The sequence below is a fragment of the Taudactylus pleione genome, unplaced genomic scaffold (genome assembly GCF_031769625.1).
Source record: "Taudactylus pleione unplaced genomic scaffold, aTauple2 ptg000711l, whole genome shotgun sequence".
NCBI classification, from domain to species: Eukaryota; Metazoa; Chordata; class Amphibia; order Anura; family Myobatrachidae; genus Taudactylus; species Taudactylus pleione.
Window position 1 is genome coordinate 12,800,863 of NW_028285113.1, and position 27,725 is coordinate 12,828,587.

At 45.1% G+C, this 27,725-nt stretch overlaps 1 protein-coding gene across 3 annotated transcripts in view; it reads left to right on the top strand.

Moving 5' to 3' along the window:
- Positions 1 to 27,725, top strand: part of ATM (ATM serine/threonine kinase) — a 245,664-nt gene that overhangs the window by 19,960 nt on the left and 197,979 nt on the right. For all 3 annotated transcript variants that reach the window (XM_088456725.1, XM_088456727.1, XM_088456726.1), the window contains exons 3-7: positions 1,455 to 1,567; positions 16,284 to 16,429; positions 18,076 to 18,240; positions 19,675 to 19,840; positions 21,731 to 21,969. In XM_088456725.1, coding sequence (XP_088312851.1) covers positions 1,455 to 1,567; positions 16,284 to 16,429; positions 18,076 to 18,240; positions 19,675 to 19,840; positions 21,731 to 21,969 — 829 coding nt within the window. The remainder of the gene's footprint in view (positions 1 to 1,454; positions 1,568 to 16,283; positions 16,430 to 18,075; positions 18,241 to 19,674; positions 19,841 to 21,730; positions 21,970 to 27,725) is intronic.

A 27,725-nucleotide genomic window follows, 5' to 3' on the forward strand; every position in this document is an offset into this window, starting at 1 on the left:
AGGTCCCAGCAAGGCTCCCCCGCATGCTGATACTTGGAGAACCACAAGTACCGGCATTCGGAGCATTAAGGGGCCGCTGGTACGTGTAGTTCACCTGTAAAGAAGTGTGTAAAAAACACGACACACACACCGTGAAAATAAAGATTTATAACATCCATACACACTCACACATACTCACCTACTGCCAGATGTTCACGTCCCCTTCTCAACGTACAGTATCCTATGGAAGTACCTGAAAAAAAGATCCAATACTCACCTTTTGTCCCACGATGTTCTCCGCAGAAATCCAATAATCAGTTGCTTACTTTATACAAAATGTTCACCACATAATATTTAAAACACTGCTGCATTCTCAATGATGGGCAACGTTGTTGAGCATTCATGTGCTACTAATTATTAAATGATAAATGGGCCCCTGAATCAGGTATTGTTATCTTCCCATTAATACACTGCCATCTAAGGTCATGCATGCAGTGTAGTAGTCGTTGGGTGAGTCGTCCGATTTACCACTCATGTTCTACCTGCCGAGATAAATGACATATACACATTTACATTTCAATATGTGTTCACATTAGTAACATTTTTCATCTACTGCTTTCTCAAACAGTCCAACTTGACCATCAGGCTGCCCAAAACTTTCAAATTCTTGGCCACCAATCACAATTGTTTCCTCCAATTAGGGTTAAATCCAACCCTTACATTACTTTTAGACATTGCAGTTGAGCATATAGTGCAGAGTCAGGGAACTTTTTTACCTTTTACCCAAAAATATATTTAGATAGGCCGACGTTACCCCCTTGATTTGAAAGGAAGGAAATCATATAGTAGTGCCCGGCTGCTCCTCGGAACTATGGGAGAGACGTCATGCGCATGGAGAGAGGCGGAAGCTGGAGTTCAGAAGAGAACTCCAGCCTCCGGCTAACGCGGCGCTGCAGGGAAGGAGCTGGGCGCCCGCTGGTAATAACATCTCAGAGGGCATCCAGCTTAGAACCTGCCTGCGGCATGCATATGAGAATGATTCATATGTATGCCCGGCTGTCCGTCCATTACCCCCAGGAATTTCATTTTTACCCCATGTGGGGTAACTTACCCCTGTTCCCTGACCACTAGTAGTGTGCATATAACATTATATCCCATCCGTACCCTATTCATTTGTTAAATATTGTGTATTCCCTTATTTTCATATTGGTTAATCCCAATGACTTCATATAATACTTTTCTTGTTTTAGTATTATCCTATATTCTTATAGTGATATGAATTATGTGACTTTCGTGTAAATATATTTATATAAAAATTTAGTGAAAAAAACTCCCAGCTTAATGGTTAGAATAGTATCAACTCTGCCGCTGACTATAAGAGACTGACGAGACTAAATGAGTGGTCACCGAGACTGAAATGTGTCTTTAAATGCATTAAATTGAGCTCTAAACAATATCTCTGTTCTTCATTTTAGAAAGAAATTGATAAGTTTAAGCGTCTTCTTCGAGACCAGGAGACCGTCCAACAGTTAGATCGTAATTCAGACACTCGGCGTGGCAAGCAGCTGAACTGGGATACTGTATTCAGGTGAGAGGCCGTGTCTTATCCTACATAATGGTGTGTAATAATAAAGCTGTCCGCACACACAGGCCTATCCTTTACATTAATCCTTATACCCACCACCTCTTGTTTGACGTTGCACCCAACTCATACCAACACCATCCATCGCGCATTCAGACACTCCAAGGGGCCCATTTACCACTTAATTTCTACTTCAGGGTCCATAGGGGGTCCACAGGGTTGACCTTGGGGTATAGCTGGATCTGGATCCATGGGCACCACGCAGTTAAAGATTTGCTGCTCCCAGGATGCACTTGGGTCCGTCCTCCTCTATACCCCGCCCCGACCACAGGCACCTCAGTTTTAGTTGGTGCCCAGCCGGAGTCGGGTCACCCTGCGCAGTGGGGCTGCATAAGCAGCCCCTAAGCTTTATTCTTTATTTAAAAAAAAAAAAAAAAAAGAAGATTTTATTATTTTATTTTTACTGTCTTCAGAGCGGCAGCATCAGACTGTCCATCTGGACGTCTATGCTGCCGCTCCAACAGCCCCGCTGGCGCTGCGACGCCGGTACTGATCCGGGGATCGCAGCGGGACCCCGGAGTCAGTGCTAGCGTGGCTCCGGGACCACCCAAGGACTGCTGCCGGACTGAAGGGGCCAGGTAAGCCGCGTGCAGCGCTGTCAGCGCTGCACGCGGGGATAATGCAGTCTTCATGCCGCCGGTCTCTGGGGACAGACCGGCGGCGCTAGTAGCGGCGGCGGGCTCCCCCTCTTCAGGCATACCCCGCGTGTCCGCTGGCCCCCGGGGTGTAAGTACCGGCGGGGAACCGGCTTCCCCGGGGGTTTAGTACTAGCAGGGGAGGCAGCCTTCCCTGCTTCAGCGCTCCTCCCCTCAGCCCAGCGCGCCTTCTCTCATGTGTGCTGGCGTCGCTGGGCTGTAATCTCCTGGCCACTCCTCCTCAGAGCTCTCCGGCGGCCATCTTCCTCAGGCAGCATCGCAGAGCTCCCAGGCAGGCTTCCAGTGGACCAGTCCCCCTGCGTACCTCTCCCCCTGCAAAGGACAGTGTTCGCAGCGCTATAGCCCTCCCAGACACTGAATCTGGGAGGTTGATTGTAGCGGAAGGTGCAGTGAGTATAACTTCTCTGCATGGTATGTGACTATTGCTAGTGCTGCTGTCTGTGCTTATTTTCTACTTACTGTCAGCTTTTTACCTATCCCTTTCCTTCTCCTACGGCCCGCAGGTGCGTGGGGGAGGGGTGTTCTTTCTGTGTACCTCACTTATATAAATCTACGTATTTGTGAGGTCCGTCACATACAGCGGTGTGCTCCTCAGTACCAGTTTGTGGGCTGTTTGGGTTGCATACTTGGGAGTGCGTGGGTGTTATACGCCTTTCCTCGTTTCGGTGAGACACTTTTTTTGAAAAAAAGTTTGTGTCATGTCTGATGAGGGGAATGAGCGCTCCGAGGCTCCTGTGTTGTTTTCCTGCCGACGCTGTTCGGCAGGGGTTGACGGGGCAGAATTGTCTGAGGACGGTCTGTGCGGGCGGTGCCAGTTGGTACCTGGACCCTCTAAACCCCCGGTGGCGCAGGATCCTCCGTGGGCAATGTTTACGCAAGTGCTGGCGTCAATCGCGGACCGGCTTGCGGTCCCGACTGCGGCCCCTTCTAGGGCGTTGCCCCAGCCTACCATGCCCCGTTCCCCGGGTGTGACTCGTCTGGTGCAGTCTCCTCCCGGGTCTCAGACTGTGGGTCCTTATGCGGGTTTGCCGGTATACGTGCAAACCCCCACCGTGCCGCAGCAGTCGATGGTACCTTTTCAGGGGTATCCTCAGGCAGTACCCCCGCCTTGGGTGGACGTCCTCTCCAGCTCTGTTCAGAGTCTGGCGGCTTCGTCCTCGGCTTTTCAGCATATGTTGCACAGTGATTTGCCCCCACGGGCGTCCAAGCGTTCCGTTCCGGCTTCACCGGCAGCTCAGTTCACGGACACGGACGTGTCTTCGGATGACGGGGAGATCCATGAAGACTCTGACTCGGATGCCGGGGCCCAGGAGATGGAGGCTAAGTCTTCCATTAATGTGCCGGCATTGGTTAGGGCGGTGCGGGCCATCCTTCACATTGAGGAGGATGTGCCCGCCCCCAGGTCAAAATACCCTAATTTTAAAAAGGCCAAGGTAGCTTCGACGGTTTTTCCCCTGTCCGATCAATTGACGGATCATATGGCAGGGGCCTGGCAGTTGCCCAGCAAGAGGTTCCAACCGCAGAAGCGGTTGGCTTCGAACTATCCGTTTCCGGAGGCTCATTGCAGGAAGTGGGAAACTCCTCCAGCGGTGGATTCCCACGTTACCCGCTTAATTAAAAGCGCTACGCTGCCTTTGCCGTCGATCTCCTCCCTGAAGGATCCCACAGACAGGAAGGTGGAGACTTGTTTGAAGTCTATTTACTCTCTCTCGGGGGCGGTGGCCCGTCCGTCCATGGCCATCTCTTGGGTGGCTAAGGCCATCGAGAGCTGGGCCAATGCTTTGGAGGATACCTTTCCGGAAGATGCTCCGGAGATCCAGAGAGCGTTGATAGGTCAAATGAGGGATGCGGCTTCCTACATTGGGGAGGCATCGTTAGACGCAAGCCTGCTAATCTCTCGGGTGTCGGCTGCAGCTGTGTCGGCGCGTCGGTCTTTGTGGCTGAGGTCTTGGAGAGCTGACGCTGACTCCAAAAAGGGACTGGAGGCCTTACCTTTTAATGGGGAGTTGATTTTTGGTCCAGACTTGGACAAAATTGTGGACACTCTGGCTAAGTCTAAATCAGCCTTCCTCCCTTCGGCTTCTGCTCCTACCAAGGTACGGAGCTCTGCTTTTCGGTCCTTTCGGGTTCAGGGCAAGGCAAAAGGTCAGTCCTTCCCGAGGCAGTCGATGACCAAGGCCGCTTCTAAGCCCAAGAAGCAGCCCTGGAGTGCCAGGCGCCCTTCTTCCAAGCAGGAAGATAAACCTTCTGCCTGATGGGACGGGCCTCCCTCTGGGGGACCCCAGAGTGGGAGGCCGACTTCTTCTATTTGCCCAGTGCTGGCACAATACCACCACGGATGCCTGGGTTCGAGAAGTGGTCTCCCAGGGGTACGCCCTGTCTTTTCGGCACAGACCGCCCCACCAGTTTTTCTGCACGAGTCCTTCTCAGGATACGACGAAGTCTTTACAGATTCAGGAAGCTATAGAGTCCTTGCTGACAGCAGGGGTCATTGTTCCCGTTCCTCCATTACAACGAGGGACGGGGTTCTATTCTTCTCTGTTTCTGGTGCGGAAACCCAATGGTTCTCATCGCCCTATCCTCAACTTGAAGTCTCTGAACAAATTCCTCAGAGTTCCCAAGTTCAGGATGGAAACGTTACGTTCCATCATTCTGGCGATGGAACCGGGGGATTACATGGTGTCCCTGGATATCCAGGACGCCTACCTCCATGTTCCGATAGCACCTTCGCACCAGCGGTATCTGAGGTTCGCTATCCTTCAACACCATTACCAGTTCCGGGCGCTACCCTTTGGTCTCTCCACGGCACCGAGGGTGTTCACGAAGATTATGGCGGTCATGGCCGCACATCTTCGGAACCAGAATGTACGGCTACTACCGTATCTGGACGACCTCCTGTTGCTGGCGAGTTCCCCGGAGGTACTGCTTCATCATCTCCACTTGACGGTCGCTTGCCTGCAAGCGCACGGGTGGCTGATAAATTGGAAAAAGTCCTCCCTGATTCCATCTCAGCGGATGGTTCATTTGGGAGCCCTGCTGGATTCTCGGCAGCAAAGGATCTTCCTGACCCCGGAGAAGGTCTCCTCCCTGCAGCTGAGGATACACAGTTGCCTGAGCAGTTGCCGCCTGTCGGTCCATTCGGCTATGAGGGTTTTGGGCTCCATGGTGTCAACATTCGACATGGTGGAATTTGCCCAGTTCCATTCCCGGCCTCTACAGGGGCTGATTCTATCGGAATGGAACGGGTTACCTCACCGGATCCGCTCTCAGTTGCTGGTGTTGTCCCCGGAGGTTCGGCAGTCTTTGGCTTGGTGGCTTCAGACAGCTCATCTGATCGAGGGGCGTCCCTTTTGGATCCCGGACTGGGTCCTGCTCACGACGGATGCCAGTCTTCGGGGTTGGGGGGCAGTGACCGGCTCGTTGTCACTTCAGGGTCGTTGGTCTGCGGAAGAAGCTCTTCTTCCCATCAACATTCTGGAACTGCGGGCGGTTTATCGGGCCCTGCAGTCGTCCGGTCTCGTTCTTTACGGACGGCCGGTTCAGGTGCAGTCCGACAACGCCACCACGGTGGCGTATATCAACCACCAAGGAGGAACTTGAAGTCAGGCAGCAATGTCGGAGGTGTCTCGCATCCTTTCTTGGGCGGAGTGTCACATTCCAGCGATCTCGGCGGTCTTCATTCCCGGAGTCCTCAATTGGGAGGCGGACTTCCTCAGCCGTCACGACGTGCATCCCGGGGAATGGTCGCTTCACCTAGAGGTGTTTCAGCTACTCGTGGACAGGTGGGGGCTGCCGGAGCTGGACTTGATGGCCTCCCGTCACAATCACAAGTTGCCCGTTTACGGGTCAAGGACAAGAGACGCAGGCGCCAGTCTGGTAGACGCGCTGTCGGTGAAATGGACGTTTCACCTGGCGTATCTGTTTCCTCCGATATCCTTACTTCCTCGGGTTCTGCGAAAATTCAATCAGGACGGCGGCACGCTCGTGCTGGTTGCTCCGGCGTGGTCCTGCTCACGACGGATGCCAGTCTTCGGGGTTGGGGGGCAGTGACCGGCTCGTTGTCACTTCAGGGTCGTTGGTCTGCGGAAGAAGCTCTTCTTCCCATCAACATTCTGGAACTGCGGGCGGTTTATCGGGCCCTGCAGTCGTCCGGTCTCGTTCTTTACGGACGGCCGGTTCAGGTGCAGTCCGACAACGCCACCACGGTGGCGTATATCAACCACCAAGGAGGAACTTGAAGTCGGGCAGCAATGTCGGAGGTGTCTCGCATCCTTTCTTGGGCGGAGTGTCACATTCCAGCGATCTCGGCGGTCTTCATTCCCGGAGTCCTCAATTGGGAGGCGGACTTCCTCAGCCGTCACGACGTGCATCCCGGGGAATGGTCGCTTCACCTAGAGGTGTTTCAGCTACTCGTGGACAGGTGGGGGCTGCCGGAGCTGGACTTGATGGCCTCCCGTCACAATCACAAGTTGCCCGTTTACGGGTCAAGGACAAGAGACGCAGGCGCCAGTCTGGTAGACGCGCTGTCGGTGAAATGGACGTTTCACCTGGCGTATCTGTTTCCTCCGATATCCTTACTTCCTCGGGTTCTGCGAAAATTCAATCAGGACGGCGGCACGCTCGTGCTGGTTGCTCCGGCGTGGCCCAGACGTCCTTGGTACTCCGATCTGAGGTGTCTCTCCATCGACGCTCCGTATCTTCTTCCTCAGCGTCGGGACCTGTTGTCTCAAGGGCCCTGCCTTTACCCGGATCTGGGTCGGCTGTCTTTGACGGCGTGGCTCTTGAGACAGCCGTCTTGAGGTCTAGGGGTTTCTCCAGTTCAGTCATTGGTACCATGCTTAGGGCACGCAAGCCTGCCTCCGCACGGATTTACCACAGGGTGTGGCGCACTTACTTTCAGTGGTGTGAATCCAGAAACTATGATCCTCAGGTGTTCCGGGTTTCCAGAATCTTGGAGTTCCTTCAATCAGGTTTGGACCTCGGCTTACGCCTGGCCTCTCTGAAGGTTCATGTGTCTGCATTGTCCGTGTGGTTTCAGCGACGGATTGCTACACTACCGGATGTTCACACCTTTTTCCAGGGTGTTCTCAGGATACAGCCTCCCTTCGTGCCTCCTGTGGCTCCTTGGGACTTGGCGGTGGTGCTACGGGTCTTGCAGGGTCATCTTTTTGAGCCTCTTGAGGCGGTGGACCTCAAGTGGCTGACGTTCAAGACCGTTTTTCTCTTAGCAATTGCTTCTGCCAGGAGGGTGTCAGAGTTGGGGGCGCTTTCCTGTCGCCCTCCTTTTCTGATTTTTCATCAGGACAGAGCGGTGCTCCGCACTCGCCCTGAGTTTTTGCCCAAAGTGGTCTCGAAGTTCCACATTAATCAGGAACTTGTTGTGCCAGCTTTTCAGTCGCCTGATCTTTCAGCTGGTGAGGCTTCCTTAGATGTAGTCCGGGCACTTAGAATCTATGTGGATCGGACTGCTTCGGTTAGGAAGTCGGATTCTTTGTTTGTCCTCTTCGGTTTTCACAAGAGGGGTTGGCCTGCCAACAAGCAAACGTTAGCCCGTTGGCTTCGTTCCGTTATTTGTGAGGCTTATGCACAGGAGGGTTTACCTGTGCCAGCCTATGTTAAGGCTCATTCCACTCGTTCTGTGGGTCCCTCTTGGGCTGCTAGACGTGGCGCCTCCGCTGTTCAGCTGTGTAAGGCGGCCACTTGGTCTTCAATTCAAACGTTTTTGAGGTTCTATGCGTTTGACACCTTCGCCTCTCAGGATGCATCCTTCGGGCGCCGGGTGCTCCTTTCAGCACAGGAGTGTCCCCGCCCTTAGTTGAACTGCTTTGGGACATCCCCAAGGTCAACCCTGTGGACCCCCTATGGACCCTGAAGTAGAAAACAAGAGATATGGTAAGAACTTACCTTTGTTATCTCTGTTTCTACGAAGTCCATAGGGTCCACAGGGCGCCCGCCCTGACGCACCTGGCTTCAAATGGGCTGTGTGGCTGGTCACCGGTTTTCCGTCTCCCATTTCTGTGAGCATGGTTTCTTGTGTGTTCCAGTCTTCCTTCTCTCTGTTTAGTCTCCTCCTCCGGCCTTAGCTGCTTACCAACTGAGGTGCCTGTGGCCGGGGCGGGGTATAGAGGAGGACGGACCCAAGTGCATCCTGGGAGCAGCAAAGCTTTAACTGCGTGGTGCCCATGGATCCAGATCCAGCTATACCCCAAGGTCAACCCTATGGACTTCGTAGAAACAGAGATAACAAAGGTAAGTTCTTACCATATCTCTTTTTATTTGCGGTGTATTCCCCGAAAACACCTGCTTTTGGTGGATTACCCGCAAATATTAAGTATCCTCCAGATGTGTTATGTTCCTCCAGCACCGCATCCACCATAGGTTCCTTGGTGCCTTCGGGTACCCACTTCATTACTATTATGCTGTATGGGGTTTTATTATCTGTAAATAGTGTGCAATGCCTAACAGATATGCTTTGTTTTGAGTTACTGAATATCACTGAGTCCTTCTGTTTTCCTGTTTTTGAGTCCGTAGTGCGTATTACTGTAGTTACTCCACACTGGTCGTTTACATTATATTTTGCTTTGTGTCTCAGAAGACCTATAGCATTTACCTTTGTCTGTGATTTTGTGATCGAAGTAGATTTAGTGTTCTTAAATTTACTCCCTTGAGTCATTGCATTTGCAGTAAACATTTGCTAATTTAATATTTGACAGGTGGTAATTATCACCATGGTGACCATGACACAGTTCACACTTTAAGAAATAGGAAAAAGTGTTTAGCGCACAAAGAAAACAGCAGCTAGAATTAGCAATAAAACTAATTCCAACAATTTGTACCTAGAGTTGAAAAACAAGTGAAGAAATTCACAATATTTAGCTCTTAAGCTCTGTAGACACGGAACGATCAGATATCGTTGTCTGATCGTCCTGCATGTGCTGGATGTTTGATATCGAACATCCAGCACATGCACCAACCCCCAAACATCTATTGACGATCGCGGGTCCCTACAGTAACAAGGCAAACCTGGTCGATATCGACCAGGGTGGCCTACACGCATGGGCGATGGTCGATATCGATATGGACCATCTGTGCCCACGCATAGACCATCGTTTGCGGGTTGGAAGGGCCCAAAAACAGGATGATATGATCCATATCGTTATCATCCTTTATATCTGACTGTGTGTACGCACCATTAGTTAAATTTACTAAGGTGGATGTGTTGCCCATAGCAACCAATCAGAATCTAGCTATTATCTTCTAGAAGGTGCTAGTTAAATGTTAAGTAGAATATGATTGGTTGCTATGGGCAACATCTCCACTTCTAAAAACATCTCACCTTAGTAAATGTACCCCTTACAGCAGTATCTAATTAGCAGCGCTAAAGTAGCACTGCTAATGGATCGTTGCGGGCCTATGAAGCTAGCTCCAAACTGCCACCCGACGCTGGCACTTATCATGGTTTTTTTCGTGACCTGATGTGTCCCGAAAAATAATCCACGAAAAGTGCAGTTTTTTCACCGACGCAATGGTGAAAACACATAGGTCCTTGAGTTTATCACAGATCCTATGTTTATTCGTCTGAAATATTCTATTTTTTCGTCTGAAATAATAGGATATGGAGAAAAAAAAAATGACAAAAAATGGGGATTATCGTCGAAAAAAATCCCTGTTACTTGCTCCCAAAAATATATTGATGGCTGATTAGATATCGCAGTTTGTCTCTTGATCCGTAGTATATCGTATAAAAAAAAAATACAATTCATATTGTAGTATGTATAAGGATAATGATATAACACTCTTGTGGGAGAACACACTAGGTGATATAGTGATAGTCTACTAAACAAACGACAGAATTTGAGAATCACTGAAGTAGACAATCCTCCACAATAATTAATAACTGGTGCTTTTCTTTAGTCTTGAAACCTCCCCGGTCACACGTGACACTTCCACCCAGGGCTGCCATCAGAAATTGTGGGGGCCCGATACTGACAAAATAGCTAGGACCCCCCCAGAGGTGGGCAGAGCTGTGGATAATGTGGGTGGAGCTACTTCAGGACTTGGACATCAATTGGTGCGTAAACCTAAATATTCTCAAAGTGGGGGCAGTGTTTCAGGAAGGCTGGTTGGACTAAGGGGGACAGAGAGCAGGGAAGGCCGGCTGGACTGGGCGAAGGGCAGGGCAGGCAGGTTGGCTGGACTAGGGGGCTCAGGGAAGGCTGGCTAGACTCGGGCAGGGAAGGAAGACAGGCTAGCTGGACTAGGGGAGCGCAGTGAAGGGTGGCTGGACTGGGGGCAGAGCAGGGAAGGCAGACTGGCCTTCACTAGAAGGCTGTCTGGACTTGGGGGTCTACGGACAGGGGAAGGCAGGCATGCTGGCTGGCTGGACTGGGGCGATGGGGGTTCAGGAAAGAGTGGCTGGACTAGAGCAGGGTAGACAGGGCAGGGGCAGATTACCTTGTTTTTCCATAATGAACACAGGCTCCGGCCCGTTTCCTGAGGGTGGGGGGAACGGGGGGCAGCAGGGTGGAATACACGGGCTGCAGGTACTGGCAGAGATAAAGACCATCAACGTGGCAGCAGCATTTGAAATATGCCAATCAGGAGCGGTATGGAGCCTGCCGCAAGCCAATCGCAGCTCGGGGAACGGCAGCCGATCAGGAGCGGCCGCTTCACGAGCTGTGATTAGCCCGTCCGTGTATTCCTCCCCGCTGCCACCCGGGCCTTCAGGCCCGGGACTGGAGTCCCGACAGTGTCCCCCTGATGGCAGCCCTGCTACCACCCCACCGCAGGGTAGTGACCTGACTTGAAATAGTCTTTAATTACGAGATACTTTTTTCTCTTTCCCCTTTCTATGATATGAAAACAAGCTGAGAGAAAACCTGAAAAGGGGGTGAAGCGACTTAAAGAAACTGCTATATGCAGCTTATATACTTATTTCAGAAGATATTGCTCAAAACTTATATTATCTGAAATGTTATATTTGTTTTAAATGTATGTTCCAGTTTGCCTACCAGATAGTGAGAATAACAGTGCGTGAATTCAAGTTCTTTTAACATGAATGGGATCCGGATACACATCAAAGATGATTCTCCGCGTTCATTAATTCCCACTGTTGGTGGTGGTCCCGGTAGTGCCTTTAGCTTAATGCGTTTCAACCTATTTGGTCTTTTTCAAAAGCAGGTACTAAACACCTCAAGTAAACCCCCTTATAACCGCATAATTTCCTAAACAGACAATACAGGTATTTTAGCTCCCAGCCTAATAATGCTGGTGCTTTCCTCATATCAAGTAAGTGACACTGTACTGTGTTCCACACAAACCTGAAATGCAGCATTAGACACACATCAGTTGATTATCAAAGTTCTGAGTAACCCTATGGCCGCGCAGAATTGTAGTAAGATGGCAGATCATCCTCCGCTACGTACGGGATCGTAGTCACAGCTTGAGACACGGCCCCAAAACGGGCGCAGTATGCCTGCATTTGGGTTGCCAACCTCCCAGCTCGTTACCGTCCAGACACGGTACCTGCCTGGCAATCACTTTGCAAATCTTTACCGCGACTGCCATCGCAAGATCATCGCTGCACTTGCAAAGTCTGATTTATACGCATGTGTAGTAGTGAATATATCGCCCATTTGCGAAAACATCATATATCCATCTCTGAAGCAAGCCAACTGTCCGATTGGTCAATACTGACAGCGCCTATCTTCTTTGATGTTGTGCATCAATAGAGATAATCTCTATATTAATCTTAATCTAAGTTTATAACATACAAGGAAGAGGGAGAATAAATACATGGGAGGCAATCGGGAAGCCGACTGCCGAAATACCGGCAGCCGGCTTCCCTACTGTCTTATCCCGGCAAGGGTGAAATGCCGGGCGTCTAGATGTAGACGCCCGCATTTCCCCGACGCCGGGAGACCTGCACCCGGCATCACGATCGTAGTGATGCCGGGCGCCGCGAGCGGACAGCCGCGGGGGGGGAGGGTTAGGTTTAGGGCTCCCGTGGGGGGACTTAGGGTTAGGCAGCCCACCGGGAGGGTTAGGGTTAGGCTGGGGGGAGGGAGGGTTAGGGTTAGGCACCCCCGGGGGGGACTTAGGGTTAGGCACCCCCCCGGGGGACTTAGGTTTAGGCAGCGGGGAAGGGGGTGGTTAGGGTTAGGCACTTAGAGGGGGGATTAGGGTTAGGCACTTGGGGGGGAAGTTAGGGTTAGGCACCCCTAAGGAGGGTTAGGGTTAGGGGGGTTAGGTTAGGTTAGTGGATACTTACCTATCCACGATCGGGTTTTCCAGCGCTGTCGGGCTTCCGCTGCGTCGCACTCTGCTTCTGTCGGGCTGCCGCTGACGGGAATCGAACCATGCGGCCGGCGGTATTTCATACCGATTCCAAATACATAAACAGGTGCAAAAATAAACATTACATTACATTAAAAAACAGAGTTCAAAGTCTGCATTTAGTCCTAGGGATGCTAAAGTTTTTAGCAATTAATTAACAATTAATTTAAATCTCTACAACAGCTATAGCCTTTTCAGTGTCCTTATTTCTCCAAGTTGATTTTATGTGTTGTAAACCCCATACACCTATAATACTTTTTTCTGATCCTGTTATAACAATTTTTAATATGTGCCGATAAGGAATGTGACATCTGACCCGTATATTGTATAGGTGTTCCAACATCTTTATTTTCATATATCTTTTGGTTTTGCCGATATAAAATTAACCACATTCGCACCCAATGATGTATACATTATATCTTGAATTGGGGTTTGGTACGGGATACCGGAGCTCGTGATCCCAGTGGTCAAAATGCTGACACCGATATCCTGACAGGATTAGGATATCGCCGGCAACTCGTGCCAGAATTCTGATCGCTTCCCATTGAATTGCAGGTAAAAAAATCTCTTATAAAAACCTCCCCATTAACCTGAACCTCTTTACATTTTTTTGCAGACATTTTAACATATTTGCACATCATATATTGATCTGTGGAAACCCTTAGTTCTTTTAGTACTTAGTTCTTTCTTAGTACTTTTATATATGGAGGATTATGTTAAATAAGTTTACAATTAGTTTAATGAAGGGGGGACATATAAGAAACTAAAGAAAAGACCCTTCTTGTAGGATTAATATCCAGTTCCAGGAATTAATATCTACTGCCCTTGAAAAATAACTTATCTCAAATGTAGTACTGTAGATAGTTTTATTAATATTTTAGATTCAACAACCCCTAATAAATATCTATCTATCTATCTATCTATCTATCTATCTATCTATCTATCTATCTATCTATCTATCTATCTATCTATCTCCTTTCAAAGGAATACAAGTATCAAACACAACTGCCGGGTAGCTCTATTATAAGTGGAACAAATAGTTTAACCTCTTATTTATTGGCTAATGTTAATTCCTGTCTTCAACCAATGGCAGTAAAGATCATGTCTGATATTAAAGATGCAGGGGATTTCCTTAGGAAAACAGAAATTTGGCAATGGAATAAGGAATGTTTTATAGTAAGTACAGATGTAATAAATCATTATTGAATTTACCAAAGGAGTGGAAGCAGATTTCTTTTTTATGGATCAAAAAATAGAAGATGAAAAAGTTTTTATTAAAGAGAATATTTTTCTTTTTTTAAACAACAAATTGGCATAGCAATGGGCACTAAGTTTGCTCCAAGCTATGCTAAATTATTCATGTCATATTGGAAGGGGCAAACCTGATGTCCCGGTTGTGTTTTATAGATGATAAAGGATGAAATCTCCTTTTTAGATATAAGTATATTGTGTTTTACAGACAAGAACATATTAAAAAAAACACAGATTGAAATATGTATATTAATAAAAGCAATGAGCATTACTAAAACTGTCCGAATTCCATACTATTAGGACAATTTAAGCGAGTAAGGAGAAGTTGCTCAGAAGCAATGGTATTGAAAATATTGGGTCACTTTTCTTAGAAAAAGGTTATACAGAAGATATTACACAAGCCAAAAAAAAGTGAAAAAAGTTCATATATAGAAGAACATCTTATATTAAAAATAAACTTGTTTCCTCCCTACAGGAGGAAAACATGGATCTTATAAGAACTAAATATACAGATGCAATCAGTTTATTTATGATGTGCAAAAATGTTAACATTGTCTGCAAATAAATTTGCAGAGGTTCAGGTTAATGAGGAGGTTTTTAAAATTAGAGATTGTATTACCTGCAATTCAAGAAATATTGTATACATCATTGGGTGCGAATTTGGTTTATTTTATTTTGGAAAAACAAAAGATTGAAAACAAGGATTACCTATACAATATAAGGAACTGTCTAATGACACATTCCTTATTGGCACACATTCCTTATTGGTACACATTAAAAATTGCCATAAAGGAGCAGAAAAAAAAATATAGGCGTATGAGGTTTACAACAAATAAAACCCGCTTGGCCAAATAAGGGCATTGAAAAGGTTTTAGCTGTTGGAGAAATTAAATTGATTTTTAAATGATTATTTATTTATCTTATTTATTAACAGTTTCTTATATAGCGCAACATATTCCGTTACGCTTCACAATTGGAATCATTAATAGAACAAAACTGGGTAATAACAGACAGACATAGAGGTAGGAGGGCCCTGCTCTTAAGCTTAAATTAAAAACTTTATCATCCCTAGGACTAAATGCAGACTCTGAACTTAAATGGCTTTTAATGTATTGTTTATTTACGCACCTGTTTTTAAACTCCTTTTTAAGATATTTTGTATTTATTCTCCTTCTTCCTTGCATTGTATAAACTTAGAGTAAGCTTCATGTAAAGATTATCTCTATTGATGTGATACGGTACATCAAAGAAGAAAGGAGCTGTCAGTATTGACCAATTGGACAGTGTTCAAAAAGAGACTTTCTGTATTGTTAATTAACGTTGGCTCAATCCATCCTAAGAAACAGAAAGTGCAGTATCCTATTTGCGTGGTTTGTAACGCAGTTACAAAGGAATTTAACATTATTTCCGGTTTCTGTGGAACGCAGAGCAGCGTCGTTTCTGGGTTATGTGGAACACATCGGTGTTAATATGCTGGAAATGTCTGTTTTAGGGATTCAGATGGTATAAACTACTGTAAGCTTATGGAGGCTTAGGAGCAGGAGACAGATCTTTTAATCTTTCTCTCACAGCCTCCAGCCAGCTCAAGGGGTTAACACTGTGCACATAGGAGGACTTCTACTGAATGCTGGGGATATAAGTCGCAGGGACAGCAGTTACCACTGTCCCTGCATGTTCCCCTTTGCACTTAGCAGGGATATTCACACTATTAGGTAGTCGAACTGGGACAGATAGTGCCTGTACCTAAAATATAACTGTATGGGCTGATTACCGCATGATTCTAAACAATATCCACAAGGCAATGCACCACCTACTGTCACCTCGTCCTGTTGTCACATACACCACGCCGCCTTCTGCTGAATGCAAACCACGCCATGTGCTAGTGCACCAGCCGAACATGCAGCAGTGGAACCACACAGGATTTCTGCTTGCACCTGACTAAGTGCAGGGCGCGATAGGAACAATTGAATAGCTTTGGGAACTCCTTACCGCCACTATTCACATCGCGTTGAATTGAATCGCCCCCTTTCAGTCTTTAAATGAACAGACGCATTTCACTCCTGCAAATACAAGCACATTTTGACAGGGAAGCCGAGAGGGGGGGGGGGAGCGGGTACTAAATACCCGAGCCCGGGCATGCTGGAGTGGCCCGGGTCCGGCGCCACCCCCCCCCCCACCCTGTTACCTCACAGCAGCACAGCACACGCTGCTGTGTGCTGGGCTGCAGTGGGAAACTGCTTGCAGCCATACCTGTCTCCTATGCCTGTGGGGGGCAGCGAGCACACTGATTGCCCCCCCCTCCTGCTTTGTGCCGGGCTGAAGTGACTATGCCATGCTTCCAATGTCCTGCAAAGGCGATATGAGCATCAGTATAAATTAAATAAATGCATGTATAATACATACAGTATGTCTTTAAACAGGTTCCTGCAGAAGTATATCTACAAAGAAATTGAAAGTTATAAGTCTGGTAGAACAAATGTCTCTCATTCCACACAAGCTGCTCGGCAGAAGAAAATGCAAGACATTAGCAGCCTGGTTAAATATTTCATCCGCTGTGCAAATAAACGTAAGTGATAAATTCCTTTTATTTTTTTTATTTTTTCATTCTTTTTCTTATTGTTGGTTGTATGATTTCTTATATTTACAGAAGTTTTGAGTTTACAAAAATATAAAAATTTTAGTCTTGTCCTATATTCTGATAAGTGAACAAATGATTGTAGCTGTGTAAAAAATTGTATTGAATGCATATATATTATTTACAGTAGAATGTAAGGCAGAGGTTCCCAAACTCCGTCCTCAAGGCACCTCAACAGTTCAGGTTTTAAAGATATCCATAGTTGAGTAGAGGTGGTTAATTCAGAGTGACTGAGGCCCTAATTAAGTCACCTGTGGTCAAGCATGGACCGAGTATGGGAACCTCTGATGTGAAGTGTGCTAGCTATCAGGGCTGCGCCTTACGCAGGGGATCTGAGACGTTATGCAAACTGCGCAGTCTGCGTCTTTTGTAAAGAGACACCAACCGGCGGTTTCTCAGATCTGCCACTTGCTTCCGAAGACGCAGCATCGGATGAACTTCGGAAACATCGGTCGCACTGTAAGACAACGGGGCCAGTGACACTGCATCCAAAGACTCCACTGCTGGCTGTGGCATGCAACACTCCTACCCCCCCACCCCCCTGAAGCGGCCGTGACGTGGATGATTTTTTTTGTCACCACTCCCCTAAATGGTCGCTGTCTGTCAATCACCCTGCGTCCTAATCCACACTGTGACCGCCATCACAAGACAATCCCGGCACAGGCACAGTGTGCCTCCAACCCATGCGCAAACCACATTTAAACTACATCCACCCCTGTAGCAGGCTCTTTTTGTTCCTTTGTATGAACTTGTATAGAGGTGTGTTTGAGACCACAATCTAAAAATCGAAAATGCATCAGCAGCCAGATAATGTTGTGTTGTCAGAGGCTTGGCTGGCAAATTTTAGCCTGTTGATAAGTACTCCGGCCCATAAGCTGTTACCAGAAACAGTAGCATTAAAAAAAATGATTTACTCTTAGAATAAAGTATTATGTTTAGTGTAGTAATGTTTGTTATTTATTATTATTTTGTTTGTAAAAAGCAAAGGTATATTGGCGCCATTGTAGGTCACTAGCACAGGTACTTTCACTTCTGTGATTTCACATTCCAGACTATCGGCCTCGAGACCGTGAATAAGACCTCAGCTTAGAAAGCGGCATATGTGCCAGTATAATAATGGCTGCGAGTGTGTTTTATTGCCTCCCATAAAATCAGCACTCTGTTCTACTGAAATAATCTGTGCTGCTGTGAACGTTGTAGACCCTGATACAAATCTAAGGGGTCTTCTAGTCCTTTCAGCATAAAAACTGGGCTGATCAATTCTAAAATAGACTTAGAACACCCTAAAGATTTGCATAAAGCATCATTTTATTCAACATATTTATTGTCTGCTCTGTCTCATCCCACGTAGTTTATGGAAATACTGGTTGAAAAACTTCAAATAAGCAATTGTACTAATTTTAGCAGAATTAGGAAAACTTCTTCCAATTGGAAATGTTTAGATAAAATCGAGCGGCCATTCCTGTGGGGGGCACAGACTATTCAGGATAATAGGTGTTGTAGTCTAGCATCAGCTTAGAACCAGTGAGTCTTTTGGCTACTGTATGTTTCTCATCTGTCTATCCTGATTTCTGTAGGAGCTCCAAGGTTAAAATGCACAGAGCTTCTGCTTCATGTGACAGACACTGTGAAAGACCCCACAATGTGCGCTACTTATGGAGCTGACTACAGCAGTATCCTGTTGAAAGATATCCTGTCTGTGCGCAAGTATTGGTGTGAAATCACTCCGAAACAATGGGAAGGTACAGTGTGCTGTGTGAACCTGGTGGCATTGGACATTAGATTTTAAATATTTGAACTGTGTTGAAATCTAAAGTGACAGCTGCAGAGTAAAATGATCTAAATCTCACACTTATGATATCAGCACTGCAGGGTGCTGTTGTCCTCTGCAGCCATCTGCTTCAGTGCCTCCTAATTACGCTGCACTGTATTTTTGTTGCGTGCATTCTGTAAACTTTTCTACAAAGCAGCATCTGAGTTATTTATAGCAGTAAGATAAGTTGAAGGTGTTTTTGTGGGGGTAGGAAATTGTCTACAAGATTTTTCGGAAATAAATTAAAGGGCCTATTGCGCCCAATCTCTGATTACTGCCGCTATGCGCGCTCCCGATTTTAGGACTTTCCAATAGAAAAAAATTGCCTTTGATTATTTTTTTCTGCTTATAGCCATGGAAAATTTTGAAAAAAGTGTGGAAAACAGCCTGTACCCTAAAAAAAAAATTTAAATAAATATTGAATAACAATATTGTCTATTACTATCCCCAAAAAATATATTGTGCTTTTAAAAAAATTCAAATGGCTAGTTTTTGCATTCTTTTAAGAATAGTAAAAAAAAATTATAGAAAGCATTTTTTTTCATTAAAATAAATGCTGTAGCTAAATTTGAGGTGCATAAAAATGCCTTTAAGTTGATCTTTGCAGAATACCACCCCAAAAATGCCATGTAATTATTGGCCCAATTAAGGTAATTGAAAACTTTTGATTGAAAGTCCCACATTTTTACCTTTAAAATAACAATTTTTCCCTGCTTTGGGGCTGCAAGAAAATCGTGCGGTAAATCCTATAGAAATTACTGTGACTAAAATTCTAGCAGTCCGTTGTCTACCGAAGAAATAGACAACAGCCGGCCACAATTTCTCGCACCGCGGCAAAAAAAAATTAATGTGGCCAAATGAATATGCCCTTTAGGACATAAGGAGATAATGTTGATACACATGAAATAACTCACAACTATTCATATATCATTTGCAGTCCTGCAGAAAGGCATCCATTTTATTGAACACCCTACAAATAAACATCTTAGCTACTACAAATTATTTGTGAAGTTATTGTCATAAGTTATTTATAGTGTTAATACTAGTTTCATGATTGGACAAGGTGCCGATCATTAAGCAGGGCACTACTGCGTGCACCCAAAAAGAGGGCATGGCCTCTCAGGGAGGGGTGTGTCTTCACCCTCTCACTGAGATGCCGGGCTGCCCACAAGCTCTCCCCGTACTGTAAATAAATGCCATGCGTCAGGCTGTGATCAGTGGGGTGCCTCCATAGGGGCAGGGCGCATTTTCACCATTTAAAATCTGTGCCCTGCTGATTTATACCAAGGTGTATGAAATTCCTTCTGCAAACTTAATGAAAGCGATCAATACAGGTTTTTCAAGCACCATTTTTGTTTTGCAGAATTATTAACACTGTACTTCAGCCTCTACTTGAAACCAAAGAGTGCAATAAATCGTTTGCTGGTCGCTCGCATAGTCCACACTCTCACCAGGGGGAGCTGTCTGCAGGCTGAGGGCATGCATTCCAAGTTCTTCACCTTCTTCTCTATGGTGATGCAGATGGTCAGGTAACGGTCTTCTCTGCCAGGGAAAGGTTGTAGAGCCGCAAAAAGTGCTATCTGTGTGTTGGTGAATTGTGAGCAGTGCTAAATAGTGATAAAAACACATTGACTATAGCAATTAATTTTCAGGAAGAGTCACAAAAAGTTTGAGACACAATTAACATAATGAACTATTTAAAAACAATAAGCGGTGGAAATATGACCGTGGTACATTTTATTAGACTTTTTTTTCTGAACAGGGTTTAAGTGTAATGGTGCATACACACGTAACGCTTTTGTAGCCAACGATTTTCGTTCAGATTTTCTGTCAGATTTTCCCTTGAAAAAGTGAACGATATTTGAAGTGTAATGAACGATGAACGAAAAATGTTCCTTCCCTTAATGAAAATCGTTATGTTGGACAGTCTGAAATGGACGATGAACGATAACTACAAACGGGAGCGCACTTGAACGATTATCGTTCATCGTTATAACTCAGAAACTGAACGATAACGGCGTCGTTAACAACAAATTGTTCAAAAAATCGTTGTGTGTATGCACCAAGGTTCATACACACGTAACGATTTTGTAACAAACTATTTTCTGTCAGATTTTCCCTTGAAAAAGTGAACGATTTTTTGAAGTGTAATGAACGATTTTTTGAACGATGACCGAATAATGTTCCTTCCCTTAATGAAAATCGTCATGTTGGACAGTCTGAAATGGACGATGAACGATGACTCACAAACGGGAGTGCGCATTTGTGATTATTGTTCATCGTTATAACTCATAAACTGAACGATTTTTTTGGAACGATTTAACAATAACGACGTCGTTATCGACAGATCATTCAAGAAATCGTTACGTGTGTATGCACCTTTAAACATGTTTTTAAAAGTTCTGGAGCTGCCTTCACTGTGTTGCTGGAGAAAGCATATTTGCAGAAGTTAGTCCGTGTGTTGACAAGACTTGTATAGGTCAGATTGTTCTTTTCCTTAGGAAACAATGATTAACTAACTGCCGGCGTTCAGAGTGTCGACGTAATGTTGACATTGTGATAACATAACCATCTCGACATAATGATCATGTTACAGATTTGGCTTAAGGCGCAAGCCCCCCGAACGATAATTGTGAACGATAGCTATATCGTTGAACGATATATCATTCAGTGTGTATGCAGTCAACGACGGACTAGGCGCGCTCCTGTGAGTCATTAACGATATTCCCAGTCGTCTGAACATGTAGCTCAATCTGGAGATATCGTTAGCGATGCCCTCCTGCTGAATTTAGCATGCCCCTTGCCGTCGCTCGTCGTTGCACTTACCGATCCCGGCACCGCTGCCGATGTCGCTCACTGGACACATCGTCCAGTGTGTATGCGCCTTTACAGTTAGGGTAGGGTTAGGAGTATCACAGTAGAAAAAGGTGTTGACATGTCATATGTCGACACGACTATCGACATTCTGCGTTTCCGACATTTTGTACCACACCCGTATAAACAGGATACTTAAAATTACCTTTTACTTTCTGTTTTTGAAATACAGAGATGAGAAAGACTCTATAAGTGTCACTATCTGGCCTTACCATGAAGCTGGTAATGACACTTCTAGTGAAAGTCCCTTTGGGAGATGTATGTTATTCTCTGCACAAAGCTCTATGCCCTGACAATGGGTTACCGTTATCTGTAATGTAATGGGTTCCAGCAGTAAGTAAGACCCACTGCTACTTTTAAGTATATTTAGCATGAATTTGGCACAGTGACATGTAAGGACACTACAGACTTCTGTGATTCCACATTGGTGTCTCATTGTAAACCACCTCTATGAATTGGTGAGAACATTTGTGAGAGCATTTGGGGAGAAGGAGTCTACATCATTTTGTAAGTTCTCGTGTTTTTTTCCCCCCCTTTAATGGTAGAGAAGAGACAAACCTACCTGGCCTGGACCAGATTCTCTCCGCCCTTAACGTATTCCTTTCTGCTTCCTCGGTGAACTGCCGCATGCGGGTGTGCAAGCTGGGTGAGGACATCTTCCTGACAATGCTGTGTGTATGGACGCGGCATAGACCTAAAGATACCTTGAAAGAGGAGATTGTTGAGTTCTTCCGATTAATGCTGCACGTTCATCACCCTAAAGGGGCCAGAACTACAGACGAAGGTGTGTTTCATACATGTGATAATCAAGTTATGCATTTATTATTTCCACTTTGCTAATACTGTTTTTTTTTTTTTATCCATTATGTTCTTGTATTTTATATACAGGTTGAGTCTCCCATATCCAAATATTCCGAAATACGGAATATTCCGAAATACGGAATATTTTTAGCATGACTAAGATAGTGAAAACTTTGATTTTTGATGGTTCAGTGTACACAAACTTTGTTTAAGGCACACAATTATTAAAAATAAAGTATAAAATGACCTATAGGCTGTGTGTATAAGGTGTATATGACACATAAATGAATTTCATGTATGTACACAAACTTTGTTTGAGCCACAAAATTATTGAAAATATTGTATAAAATTACCTTCAGGCTGTGTGTATAAGCTGTATATAACATATAAATGCATTCTGTGTTTAGATTTGGGCCCTATCCCTAAGACATTTAAATATGATATGCAAATATTCCAAAATACGGAATATTCCGTTATCCAAAATTCCCCTGGTCCCAAGCATTTTGGATATGGGAGACTCGACCTACTAACTAAGGGATAAATTCAATTAGGAGCATGAGGGGCGAGTTTCTACTTTAACAGCGAAAAACCGCTTGCAGCAGCCGCTGAACTCTCCCCCATCGCGGCTTGATCTTAGGCCGAACTTGTGGATTTTTGTACGCAGCCCTGTGGGGCTGCAAACAAAAACCCCCCGAGTCCAGCAGGACTGTAAAGGGGGCTATCTATTAGTAGATAAATTGAAGGACTAAACGATATATCGCTCAGTCGTTCAATTTATCTGCTAATGGATAGGCCCTGAACGATGACAGATGCGCACTCCCGCGGCCGATAAATTTTATCTTTCGTCTCTCCAACATGTTGGTCAATTATCGCATATCGCTGCCAGATATTAGAAATATCTTGCAGTTTATATGTCGTGAACGACGAACGCTATTAACAGCAGCTACAAAGCACTGGAGAGCTAAAACTCCACTCCCTGAATGATGTCATGCAATATCGTTCATCTTTTGCAAAAATCTGTCATGTACATGACAGGTATCGTTCAGCACAGCCACCGGAATTTTCAATAGATAACTTTTGTCTTTCATCGCTCAGAAAAACATCTGCTAATGGATAGGCCCCTTAAGTGTGGCATATAGCTGCACTGACTCACCGGCACTTAGTTGAATTGTCCCCCTTAGACACTTTTATTTGATGTATCCAAACAAAATGGGTTATTCTGCATATATACAGTACATGTGTGTATATGCCCTTTATAGAAGTTATTTTGCATATGTAAATGACCTCTTTTATTGGTATGCCATGTCAAAATATCAGAATCGAAAACTAGAAAAATTTCCTACCTGGTCACATAATCTAATAATCTGTCACAGAGATACACATACCTACGTGATTTTGAAGTTGCATACCCATGCACTTTCTGCTTCTTTAGTATGCCACTCACTTTCACTTACCCCTTCCATTGCAATAATATTTACCTTCCTTGCAGACTGCTATACTAATTCTACCCCCGCACATTTACTACAGCAAACCAACCCACTCCTGTTGAGGTTGCACACTGCAGCCGGGACGTCTGATGGGGTACGGTCCTGGGGGGATGGGCCCACTGGCTAGTTTGGCCCCCTGGATAATCCAGACACCCATCTTACCACCCTGCCAGCGGCGCTTAGGTTGCTTGTTCCTGGTGGTAGTATTAGTGCAGAACCCGCCCCCCCCCCCCCCCCCCCCGGTGTCCGGTCGATAGACTTACAGTAAAAAGGTCAACAATGTCTAGGTAGACACCAGATGCTAGACAGACAATAGGTCAACTGGGACAAATGGTTGTCAGGGACAGAAGTTTGACACACTAAAGGCTAAAGGTTGACGTGTACAAATGGTCGGCATGAACAAAAGGTCGACACAAGTTTATTTTTTTTTTGTTAGGGTTAAGCACTAGAAGGGACGGTTAGGGTCAGCCACCTACCCCGAAGGTTAGGGTTAGGCACCTGGAGGGAGGGTTAACCTGGCCACACACACAGCGATTTTTCACCCAATTTGGCTGATTTCGACCAAATCGTGACGACCGAATCGTGTAAAATATGGACAAATCATGAGTATCCACTCTTGATCACGATGCCGTTGCCTATCCCCGCTTGTTGTATCTCGCATCTTCAGATCTGCCGTACTGTAGGGCAGATTTGCCAATCTGGGACATGATGGGTGCCGATCGTGAGTGTTTTTTTTACTCACGATTAATCGTACAATTCATTGTACATTGCGAAATTTGACAGACAGAAGCCTGCACACGCCCATTTGCCATCTTGTGCAGCATCGTGATTGCAAGAAGAAGGAAGCACGATCAGGAGCCTGCACAATAAGTCTGGATTTCAGCAGTATGGTGAGTATTGGTACTATATTAAATGTAGCCCCACTGCCCACCAATGTGTGCCACCCACCTACCCACCAACGTGTGCCAACCACCTAGAAATGCATGATCCAGCCGCCGCCTGCCGGAATGAGACGGGCGGTTGCTGGGTCATGCATCAACCTCCCACTGCCCACCAATGTGTGCCACCCACCTTCCCACCAATGTGTGCCAACCACCTAGAAATGCATGACCCAGCCACTGACCACCGGAATGAGGCGGGCGGTGGCTGCGTCATGCATCAACCTCCCACTGCCCACCAATGTGTGCCACCCACCTAGCCGATCACTGGACACCAATGTCACGCACAACCTAAAAAATACCTTCAATATCAGCAAACACTAAAAATTTAATAAAATGGCAAAAACATATTTAGTTTTACAACAAAACATAAAACATTACAACATTATCAATACATATATTACATTTGTTTTTGTTCTTGTGATACATTTGTTTATGATGGTTGAATATACCACTATAAACAAATAAATTGCACCAATAAAATAAAAAACATATTAAAATACTTTTAAAAACACAATACATTCATGTAAAAAAAAAACATATTAAAATACAATAAAAAAAATTCAAAACCAGAAAAAAATCATATTACAATACCAATACTTACCAAAAAAATCTGGAAAACTGTAGAAATATACATTAAAAATATACAAAACAATTCACATTTCTAGATTAATAAAATGTCCTTATTTTTTTATTATTCCTAGCCATTTCTATTGATAGTGAAATAGCAGCAGAGTAATTGTTCAAAAAATCTATGTTTAATGTAACAAATGTAATCAAGTTTTGTGGTTGCAGCAGAAAGATTAGGTTCTCAGGACAGTCACATTTATTCCTTATCCCTAATATAACTACAAATGACCTAAAAGCAGTCAGACAAAAAATCCAGAACATGCGTACTGTCTACATAAAAGAAAAGAAAAAAGTGGACGATTCAAAAAGGTCTGGAGCAGGCACGGACGACTTGTACCAGCCAACACTCTGGTACTATCACCTCATCCGCTTCATTAGTGAACAGGAGCCACAACGCAAGTCAGTTGTCCTGATGGCCGAGCGAGAGGGAGAAGAGGAGGCGGCAGAAATTAGTGGATCGTATGAGGAAGTTTTGGTAAGTAGAGACACCGTTCATAAACCAAAACCTTTTATTGTTTTTGTAGTTCAATCCTAATTGTCCAATATAGTTATTTATCTCACAGACAGTCCTCCTGCCATGACACTGGACCTGGTCCGTTTAAATAGGACATACAGTCAGGTGCATAAATATTGGGACATTGACAGAATTTTCATATTTTGGCCTCTATTCACCACCACAATGGCTTTGAAATGAACCAAACAAGATGTGCTTTAACTGCAGACTTTCAGATTTAATTTGAGGGTAATTACATCCAAATCAGGTGAACGGTGCAGGAATTACAACGATTTCTATATGTGCCTCCCACTTTTTAAGGGGCCAAAAGTAATGGGACAAACTAAACAATCCTAAATATAACTTTCACTTAAAATATGAAAATTCTGTCAATGTCCCAATATTTATGCACCTGACTGTATACTCGTCCCTCACTTCTTTGGAATGTGCTGTCGATGTTGAAGAAATTGGTGGTGCAGACAAAGATGTAAACTAGGCAATGTCCTCTGGAGGTCCTACATCTTCTGGTCTAGCTGTGACTGATCCTCGCTGTGTAGTTTTCCTTCGCAGAAAGTTATGCAGCACACAGCACGCCATCACGACCTAGTCTATCTTTTCCACATGTAGGTTTATGGTGGTGTGGAAAATGCAGAACCAGTTTCTGAGTATTCCAAACGCATTTTCCACAATGCGCCATGCCCGTGATAGACTATTATTGTAGATCGTCTTCTCTCTGGTCAGGCCCCTCTGTGCAACTGGCTTCATGACATGTTCATGGAATGCAAAAGCCTTGTCTGTGACGAAAACGTAATTTAGGCCGTGCTTTGTCTCCTCCATTGACGGCAAGTTGAGGGTTTTGTTGGTGAGTCTCTGGTAGAAAGCCGTCTGTTTAAAGGACCCACCATCTGAAGCACGACCATTCTTGCCAACATCCACAGACAAAAATTCGTAGTAGGCATTCACCACTGCCGTGAGAACAATGCTGAAGAAGCCTTTGTAATTGTAATAATATGATCCGGTGTTGGCAGGTGGGTTGATGAGGATGTGTTTTCCATCGGTGGCTCCTCCGCAGTTAGGGAAATTCCAACGTTGTTCAAACTCTTCAGCGATGCTAGTCCACTCCTCCACGGTGTTAGGAAACTGGAAAGATAGTAACAATTGCTTAAAACTTGACTATAATATTGTTTTTCTTTTTTTTTCCTATATAGACTCCCACCCAAGAGCCTGATATGTCCTCCACACCGGACCTAAGTTTGCTCGTGGACAGCGAAGGGGATAATTTGACCCCAGTGGACACACCCATTCTACCAGGACCATCATCTTCATCGGTACCACCCCCCAAAAAAAAAAAAAAAAAAACAGGGAAGACGGCAGCAGCACACTCAACAGGAGGACTTGTTTCTCCAGCAAGCTGCAAGAATCCTTCACAAACCGCCGGATGATATCGACAATTTTACTGCACATATTTATAGTCAAAATAGAAAATGAGGTAACTAGTAAAAATTTCCAAAGGCTCACCTATGACCTTTTAAGTAGGTCACTCAACAGAAATTTGCACGACTCCACTTATATTGCTGACCCACTGCTTTATTCGCCTGCCCCAAACACCTACTGTATGCCAGCCCCCCTCCCAGCCCAGTTGGAAATTACTACCCCACCCAGCACCCCAAGCACAAGCCATACCATTTATAATGCTCTACTGGAGTCAGAGGAAGATTTGCCACGTTACTCTTAATTTTTATTTTATTATTCTTCTTGCCTGTACTATCACTCCCAATAGGTGCTGGCTGTATTCTATACAGCGGTGATGACACTAATTGGACAAGGTCACTACATACATGGAATAAGTACAGATTGCTGGAAGCCGGGGCCACAATCTGTACTTGTGCCACGTGTGTATTGGCCTGTTCAATCTGGTGTCTGACCTACCGTACAACATACAGCAGGCTACCTATTGGGATTGATACAATTTTGTGATAATGCTGTTTTGTACAATTTATATACATGTTGATTTTCTATATAAAAAATGACTAAAAATTATGTTATTGCCTACAGTTCAGTGCACAGTCTGGTTTATGCAGCCTAACTGGCTGTCATAATAAAGCGTTTAAATAAAGAACACATAATTCTTATTGACACAGTGCATAGCAGTATTATTGCCACAGTGCCTGTCAGTTTTTATAAGGAGTTA